This window comes from Orycteropus afer, unplaced genomic scaffold (genome assembly GCF_000298275.1).
Source record: "Orycteropus afer afer isolate SDZICR_OR568_19922 unplaced genomic scaffold, OryAfe1.0 scaffold00035, whole genome shotgun sequence".
NCBI classification, from domain to species: Eukaryota; Metazoa; Chordata; class Mammalia; order Tubulidentata; family Orycteropodidae; genus Orycteropus; species Orycteropus afer.
Genome location: NW_006921622.1, coordinates 16,975,323 through 16,985,268, shown reverse-complemented (window position 1 = coordinate 16,985,268; position 9,946 = coordinate 16,975,323). Strand labels below are relative to the sequence as shown.

Here is a 9,946-nt window from a genome sequence, read left to right as displayed (position 1 = left end):
CTGAGAAGAAATACCTCTAGTTTCAGTGGGCCAGGAGCAGAAGGCAGAGCTGGACCCCAAGGTTGAGGGGCTTTCACCCAGCCCTTAGAGCCTGGCACTTTGAACTTGGACTTAAAGCCTCTGAATTGTAAGAATAAACTCCTGTTTGTTAAGGCCATCCCATTTGTGGTATATTTCTTGTTAGAGTGGCACTAGGTAACCAGAACAGAAGGTAATGTGACTGGAGTAGAGACCACTTCCTCATGCAACTTACTTGTGCCTTCAGGTCCTGCTCAAGCATGATATCTGATATACCACTTCCATGTAATGATGGAGTGCTGCTGTGCACGTCCAACTTTATGACTCTGTGGGTCAGACAACACCCAGTTCATGATAGGAAGCTCAAGCCTCATGGTGACTTGGTGGCCCATAGTTAGGCATTTGGTCTCTACTAAAGCCCAGTAACAAGCCAAAAGCTGTTTCTCAAAAGGACAGTAGTTATCTGCAGAGGATGGCAGGGCTTTGCTCCAAATGCCAAGGGTCTGTGTTGCAATTCACCAATAGGGACCTGCCAAAGACTCCAAATAGCATCTCTATCTACTACAGACACTTCAAGCACCATTGGATCAGCTAGATCATATGGCCCAAGTGGCAGAGAAGCCTGCATGGCAGCCTAACCCTGTTGCAGAGCCTTCTGTTGTTCTGGGCCCCACTCAAAACTAGCATCTTTCTGAGTCACTTGATAAACAGGACAAAGCAACACACCCAAATTTTGGAGGATATGTTGCCTCCAAACTCCAAAGAGGCCCACCAGACGTTGTGCCTCCTTTTTAGTTGTGGGGAAAGCCAGAAACAATAACTAATCCTTCACTTTAGTATGAACATCTCAATATCCCCCACACCATTGGACCCCTAGAAATTTCACTGAGGTGGAAGGTGCTTGAATTTTTGTTGGGTTAATTCCCCAACCTCTAGCAGGCAGATATCTCACCAGTCAGTGTAGAGTCATCAATAGTTCTTCCTTATTAGGTCCAATCAGCATAATATCATCAATATAATGAACCAGTGTGATATCTTGTGGAAGGGAAAGGTGATCAAGATCCCTATGTACTAAATTATGACAGTGCTGGGGAGCTTATAGATCCCTGAGGAAGCACTGTGAAAGTATACTGTTGGCCTTGCGAGCTGAAGGAAAACTGCTTCTGATGGTCCTTTGAAATTGGTATTGAGAAAAAGGCATTGGCCAGATCAATAGCTGCATACCAAGTACCAGGAGATGCATTAATTTGCTTAAGCAATGAAACCATATCAGGAATAGCAGCTGCAATTGGAGTCACCACCTGACTGAATTTACGATAATCTACTGTCATTCTCCAAGATCCATCTGTTTTTTTGCACAGGCCAAATAGGCAAATTAAGTGGGAATTTGGTGGGAATCACCACCCCTGCAACCTTCAAATCCTTGATGGTGGCAGTAATCTCTGCAACCCCTCCAGGGATGCAGTATTGCTTTTGGTTTACTATTGTTGTAGGCAGAGGCAGTTCTAATGGTTTCCACTTGGCTTTTCCTACCATAATAGCTCTTACTCCACATGTCAGGGACCCAATGTGGGAATTCTGCCAATTGCTCAGTATATCTATTCCAATTATGCAGTCTGGAACTGGGGAAATCACTACAGGATGGGTTGGGGGACCTACTGGACCCACTGTGAGACACACCTTAGCTAAGACTCCATGAATAACTTGACCTCCATATGACTCCACTATGACTGGTGAGTTACAATGATGCTTTGGGTCTCCTGGAATTAGTGTCAGTTTGGAGCCAGTGTCTAGTAATCCCTGAAAAGCCTGATTATTTCCTTTTCCCCAGTGAACAGTCACTCTTGTAAAAGGCCTCAGATCCTTTGGGGAAGGCTGGGAGAAAGAGTGACATTATAGATTTTTGGCAATGTAGTGGTGTCCTTCCTCAAAGGGACCTGGTCTCCCCTTCATTCAAGGGGTTGTGGGTCTGTAAACTGACTCAAGTCTGAGAATTGATTGAGAGGCTGTGACTCTGTATTCTGGTGATTCAATCTAGGCAGCTGTTCACATGACCTAGAATTCTTCTGTTTATACAAGTAAATATTTAGTAGGTTTGCCATGTCTTTCACTACTAGCAACACCATGGCTAAGTGGCCAATTCCATAATTCCACACGAGTCAGACTATTCGATTACTGTTTCAACTCTGCTGTCCATTATGGTAACCATGCCTACCTTGCCTTTGTCCATTAACCACTGCACTTGGTCCCTACTACCACGGAGTCCAATCAGCCCCATCGTAGTTAAGTGTCTTAGTTCAATTAGGGCAGTTCTCACTGTCAAATCCAGCTTACATAAAATAGCAATCACAGCAGCCTTCAAGGATGCTGGAGCTCCCTTCACAAATTTATTCCTCATCATACTGGTGAAAGGCGTGTCTTATGGACTCTCCATTTCTGGCTCTAGGTGTCTAATCTGATAAATCCATTCTAACAGGCCAATTTCCCTAAGCCTCTGGATACCTTCTTCTACATTAAAGCAACACAGGTTTGGCACTTCAACTTGACTTAAGGTCAGCCATTGTATAATCTATGCTTCAGTAAGCCAACCAAATAAACTATTAGATCCTTTCCTAACCTCTTGAGTTGAAACACTGAATGAAGAATCCTTACTTAGTGGGCCCAAATCAATAAACTCAGACTGATCCAATGTTACATTCCTTGCACCATTATCCCACACCCTCAGTAGCCATTCCCATACATATTCTCCAGGTTTCTGTCTGTATATGCTAACAAAATCAAGTAGGTCTTTTTGGGTGTAGCGTATCACCTCCTCAGTGACACTTTGTATTTCACCTTTTGGGGATTGCTTAGACTTAACTTTAGTTATAGGTCTAGCAGCAACAATGGTTGGTTGGGGCAGTTCCTGAGAACATTCAGCAATGTATTCCATGGCTTCTGACTCAGGCAATGACCCAGCAGGAATAGTTGGGTTAATCCCATCAAACTGAGGTGGAGGGGACAATGGTTTTACAGTAATCCTTTCAGATGGGAGGGATTCAACAGAGTTTTTAGGCTTCATATCCTGATCTTCCTGACTGTTTGTCCTTATGTCCCCATTCCAGGTTTCAGGATCCTATTTTTTCCCAATCAATACCCTCACTTTAACTTCAGAAACCATTCTGGGTTGGCAATTTAATTGGCATTGTAAGTCAGTCACCCTTACAGTAAGACTCTGCATTTGGTTTTCGGCAATATGAGCTCTGTTACTAGAAGAAATAAGGCTTTCTTCCAGAGCACAACTGGAAACATTGAGGTCTTTTATGCGGCACTTAAGCTGTGACTCAGCAGCTCTGAACTCATCTAGCTCTTTCATCACTTTGTCTAGTGTAAGCAGGAGCAACCAACCACTTTCCTTATACTCCTCATGCTGACAAAATTGGAGAAAAGTATCAAATATGTGATCACCCAGAGCGTTAACTTCTCATAAGTGCTTGATCTATTGGTGGTGCTATTTTGCATATGAATGTTGTCACCTCATTCCAGAGATTAGCAGGGCTCTCTTTACTAAGAGAGGCAGGGTCACCAGTGCCTTTATAATTAAGCAAATTGGAGAACCAATTTAGGAAGCCCATCCTTATGATTTTGTCTCTCTAGAACCACTCCTGGAACCAAATGTGTTAGAGTGCACTCTCTAGAGAAGCAAAACCAGTAAAGCTTATAAAGAGAGAGAGAAAGAGAAATTTATTTTAGGCAAATGGCTCACACACTCATAGAAGCTGGCAAGTCCAAAATTCTTGGATCAAATGTCAAGATGGAGGCTTTTCCTGACTCACACAGCTGTAGGGGCTGACAAGCTCAAGGATGGCCAGCAGTGTACTAGCTACTGACTCCAACAAATGACGAATCCAAGATCTTCAGGCTGAATGGTGGATTGTTCGCTCACGGACTGTTGTACGCAGCACAACAGAATCCTGATCCACAGAAGAATGTCCCTTTTCCCAGGATGTCCATAAATATACTGGAAGCAGGCCATACCCCTAGGGAAGCTCCCTTTCAATGGACTGGCTGTTCAAAACATACATCTGATTGCATCATGGGAACAACCCACATCACAACTGTGTAAAACACACAGAATTGTGGTCCAGCCAAGTTGACACACAGCTCCAACTATCACTATCATTCTTTTCCACCTAGTATTGTTTAGACAGAGAATAAAATAAGCCAATTAGTGGATCAGAAGTAATCCATGTCACAGACTTAATGGTAAAAAACAGGCTCTGTTAATCACCAAAAGTGAATGAGAGAAAATTGTGACTCTAAATTTTGTTCAAGTACTTATTACACATAACTCATAATGCATAAATGAATGTGGAAAGGATCTGATGCTCAATAGTAAAAAATATTTTTGTCAGATACATGAACATTCTGAATTTTTTTTTCAAATTTTAAGGAGTAGGACATTTTTAACCATGTGTAATTGGAATCTTTTTAATATATATATAATAAATATAAATATAAATGTATGTACCTCTCTGCTTTCTCTAACAGAAAAATGATTATGTTTAATTCTACTTTGATGACTCAGGATTATTATCATGAACCTTTAGTAGGGTACTGTAACTTTGAGGTTTTTAAAGGGTTTGTGGCTATTTGTCTATATTAGAAAAATGACTAGATCATCACAGATGAATTTATTCCCTCTCTTGTAGCTCTTTTTTTCCAAATTCTAGAGCTATCCCTCTGCCCTGCCAACCAATTTGTCATTTTTAAGTTAAGATTCTATACTTAGGGTTACATCATACAGTAAGGAGAATTCCAGTGTACAAACTTGTTTAACTGTAACAGCAACCAAAAAATCCATTGCCATTCAGTCAATTCTGACTCATAGTGACCCTGTGGGACAGAATAGAACTGCCCCATAGAGTTTCCAAGGCTGTAATCTTTATGGAAGCAGACTCCCACATCTTTCTTCCGCACAGCGACTGATGTGTTCGAAGTGCTGACCATTTGTGGTTGGCAGTGGAGTGCTTTAACAATGTGCCACTAGGGCTCCTTAAATTTTAATTGTCCCAAAATATTTTACATTATTATAAACATTCATTGGCTCAGGTATTAAAGCCAAAGTTTCTCTCTTAAAGTTACACACACAGGTTTTTGTGTGTTGTTGAGCCAATTCAACTCATGGTGACCCCATGTGTGTTAGAGTAGAACTGTGCTCCAGAGGTTTTCCAGTGGCTGTTTTTCCAGAAGTAGATCACCAGGCCTTTCTTCTGAGAAGGCTGTGGGTAGACTCCAACCATCAACCTTTTGGCTAACTCAGTACATTAACCGTTCATGCAACCTAGGGCATGTTTTCACCAAGATAATTTTTAAAAATAAAAAAAATATCACCTAGAATTATTTAAATTTATTGATAAAGCTATGCACATACATTGCATTTAAAACTTACCTACAAGAGTCTGGTCAGTGCCCTTGGGAAATCTGCTTTCTTCATCAAGGAGGGACAGTAAACCCATTGGCTTCTGCAGGAACATATCTAAAATTGGTCGGTTATCTTCATATTCAATAACTCTGGCATCGATATCTTCATGTAAGTATTCATTCTATTAATAGTTCACAATACACAATACAGTTTGAAAATTCACTTAAAGTTCTGTAAATAATAGAGCGCTTTATAATTTTTCCTAAAAATTTACTTTACATATAATAAATTTCTGTGACCTTGCCCTTAAATTAAGGGTATCATTTTATCTTTCTCTACACAGAACTGCTGGCCTCTTAAAGTCAGCTCTGATTATACTCAGGGAAGTAATAAAAGAAATTCTATTCTCTCTACTAGAATTACAGATACTTCAAGCTTAAAAGTGAGAAAGACTATGTTGTTAATGGGTAGTAATAACACTATGTTCCAGAATTTATAGAATATTAACTAGGCATATTTTAGGGTTACACTCCCCCAAATGAAGAAATGCCACTGGATCTCTCACGAACCCTTTTTATCACTTTTAAGTCATGGGGACAATTACCTAGTTAGCTGGGTGGACATAGGAACGACCAACAGATTTAGAGCCAGGACAAAACAAAACAAAACCAAACCCGAACTCACTGCCGTCAAGTCAGATCCGACTCATAGTGACCCATCCTTGGGTTTCCGAGGCAGTATCACTACGGAAGTAGATTGCCCAACCTTCTTTCCAAGGAGTGGCTGGTGGGTTTGAACCGCCAGCCTTTTGGTTAGCAGTCAAATGCCTTAGGCACTACACCACCAGGTTCAAATCTCGGCTCTACCACTTAACTAGCCATATAATCTTTTGGGATTTTCTTGGTCTATGAGCTTCTTTTTTCTCATCTATTAAATGTAAGTAATAACCCTCACTTCTCAAAGTAAAAACATCTGGTACATAATAATCATTTGCTATTGAGTATCTCAGGAGCTCTGGTGGCATAGTGCCTAAGGTATCTTACTGCTAACCAGATGGCTGGCAGTTCAAACCCACCCACCACTCCTCGGAAAGAAGGTTGAGCAATCTACTTCTGCAGAGTTACTGCCTCTGAAACCCAAGGAGGGGTTGCTATGAGTCAGATCTGAGTCCACAGCAGTGAATTTGGTTTGGTTTTTATTGAGTATCTCATAATAAAAGATGTGTGAAACAAAAATAGCGCACAACAGACAATTACTGTAGGGTCACGGTGCCCAGCACAAGGTAGGTGCTGATGATTTATTTGAGGAAAGAGACAAGAAGGCTGCCACAGCTTTGTTTCTATGATTTTATCTTCACACTGCTTCTCCCACCCAAGGGCTTCAGACTACAAAGGAAAAATTATACATGGTTTCTGAACTATGCCCTATAGCAATGCTTGCATATAGGGGCCTGTTTTCTCAGAAACTGGTAAGTAGTCTCTATGTTCTGCAAATGGTTAAACGCTCACTGCTAAAAGAAAGGTTGAAGGTTCAAGTCCATCCAGAGGTGCCTTGCAAGAAAGGCCTGGTGATCTACTTCTGAGAAATCATCCATTGAAAATCCTATGGAGCATAGCTGTACTCTGACACACATGGGTCCATGAAGCAGAATCAACCTGATGGCAGCTTTATATCATGACATGGGGAGAACTTCCTGCACTGTTCACATATTAAAATTGCAGACTATGTCAGTTATTATTTTAATGTAGTCTTTAATACATTAAACATATTAATTGAACTCCTCATAAAGCTATGTGACAGATGTTTAAAACAAGCTCCTTTTTCCTCAGAGGATTTAAAATATAATTCAAGTGAAAAGATTAGTAATTGAATACTTAAAGTGCAAAGTAACATATGATAGATAAATGCTATGTCCAAGAATTTAAAGAAAGAAAACTTATTTCAGGCAACTTCATCAAGGAATTTAACCAATGGCTGGTGGGACATTTGATAAACTGAAACTTTTAATCACTATAGGAAGAACACTATGAAGATGAAGTCTCATTTTTAAGATGTCACCAGGGAAAACAAATGTGTGTGTGTGTGTGTGTGCATATATTCTATGGGGTAGAAACAGCACTCTCAGCCACTGACTGAGAGGTGGGAGGTTCGTGTCTACCCAGAGGTATCTTGAAAGAAAGGCCTGGCAATCTACTTATGAAAAAGCAGCCACTGAAAACACTATGAGCACAGTCCTAATCTGACACATGGGGTTGCCAAGGGTCAGAATAGACTCATTGGCAACTGGTATCCACCTATATTTTAATTTCCATTATTTATTATTTTTCTCATTCATTTTGTTCTTAACTTGGAAAAACTCCTACCCTGGTTTACATGAATTTGACTGGACATGTGTTCTTAGCAAGCAGGCTATAATAATGCTGCAAACCAGAAGAACTGCATTCATAAACATACATGAAATTAGACAAGGGGATCAAGATGAACTAAAGAATTAGTATCTGTGGTAGTTATGTTTGTGTGTCAACTTGGCTGGGCCTGGTTGAGTGGCTGGACAGCTGGTGGTAGTTATTCTCCATGGTAAGACTGGCAGTCAACTCCATGGTGAGATCTACCACAAGCAGTAGCTGCCTTTGGGATGTGGTCTGCTTCCTGTATATAAGGAGAAGTCTTTGGGAATGGTCTCTAGCTTATGGCACGCTTGGATCCTGCATGTAGCCATGTCGTTGTTCAGCAGCCTGATGACCTTGGGACTTACAGTGGACTTAACTTAATGGCCTGCCATGTGGTTTGGTAACATCAGGACTATGCCTTTTTTACTTGTCAACCTTGGGGCTTCTTAGCCTCAGCAGCCAGCAGCTTGTGAGTGAAGAAACATCTCTAGCTTCAGTGGACCAGGAGCAGGAGGCAGAGCTGGACCCCAAGGTTGAGGGGCTTTCACCCAGCCCCAAGAGCCTGGCACTTTGAATTTGGACTTAAAAGCCTCCAAATTTGTAAGAATAAACTCCTGTTTGTTAAGGCCATCCCATCTGTGGTATATTTCTGTCAGAGTGACACAAGGTAACCAGGTAACCAGAACAATATCATATACCACTCTCCTTTACTTTAGGTCACTGTGAACATATGGAGATATACATATACATATACATATACATATACATATATATGTTGTTGTTGTTATGTGCCGTCGAGTTGGACCCAACTCATAGCAACCCCTCCTTGGATTTCCAAGGCAGTATCACTACGGAAGTAGATTGCCCCATCTTCCTTCTGAGGAGTGGCTGGTGGGTTTGAACTGCCAGCCTTCTGGTTAGCAGTCAAGTGCCTTAGGCACTATGCCACCAGAGCTCCTACACACACACACACACACACACACATTTAAATAAAAAAGCAAATATAATACATAAAAATGAAGCAGAACCCATGGTCTCAAAGGTGGAGAACCTGAAAGGCAATCTGTTCATATCCAATACAAAGAAATGGAAACAAAGTCTTACAGTTTCACAGCTTCCTTATTTGAAGGTTACCTTGGGAGAAGCATACAGACCTAGAATGATTTTACTGTTTGACATGTTATGCTGACAGCGTATTATAGCTTAAATGGCAACTGCCAAGTTCAAAAGAGGTTTTTGTATGTTTGATATAGAAAGCTCATGAGGTTATGGTCTAAACTGATGCATTTGTCATTTCTATTTGCCTGTGTCAGAATCCACTAAAATGCTTTTGTGGCAGGTCATACAGAGCAGAGACGAGAAACTTGAAAAACAATGGGCTCCCCTTCAAGATACTTGTCATTATTATGGATTGCTGACAAACCAATGAAGAAAACGCATGCTAATTCTTAGGATTTATAAAGCACTTGTGGTGATGTGATCATGCCTTAAACAAAATATTATGCATTTTTATGACATAACCTCAAAATACTCAGCTGTATTTATGAATATGTGGAGAAACTAAGTCCATTTAACTGTTCAGAAAGTTCTATACCATGCCCTGTCCATTAAAAAATAGATTTAAAGTACACACAGAGTTACAAACTGCAATAGATCTGAGCTATAAAGCATATAAACAATGCCTAGTATATTCCAATCGCCTATGTTTCCTTTTGAAACAGGCAGATGATTGATCATTTTAAATACATACTAAGGAGTTAAGGGAAATCAGAACACTTGGATATGAGGAAATACTATACTTGAGTCAAGTTCTCACTTGTATTTCATTAACTTTGAGTGTAAAAGGACATACTGGCAAGAAAGTCCATACAGAGTGTACTTCCATAGCTGTAGTCTAAACAAGTTTAACTGTTCAGGTCCTAAGTATCACTGCAGGAGAGATTCAATATTATTGCTTATATCTCTTCATCTCTCCCACCAGAATGAAAGCTTCATAAGAGCAGAAAGTTTGTATTATTTATTTCTGTATCTAGAGAGACTTGGGGGTGCTACATAAATGATTGCATTTTCTGGATTCCTCTTATACAAGTTGTTTTGCAAACCAGTTTTCCAGATAGAGGAAGGTAAGAGTGCA

General features: G+C 40.4%; 1 protein-coding gene across 1 annotated transcript in view; it reads right to left on the bottom strand.

The window, feature by feature from the left end:
• The window catches only part of MYO3A (myosin IIIA), a 360,696-nt gene that overhangs the window by 105,434 nt on the left and 245,316 nt on the right, over nt 1-9,946 (bottom strand). The window contains exon 19 of the mRNA XM_007936415.2: nt 5,450-5,603. Within this exon, the coding sequence (XP_007934606.1) occupies nt 5,450-5,603 (154 nt within the window). The remainder of the gene's footprint in view (nt 1-5,449; nt 5,604-9,946) is intronic.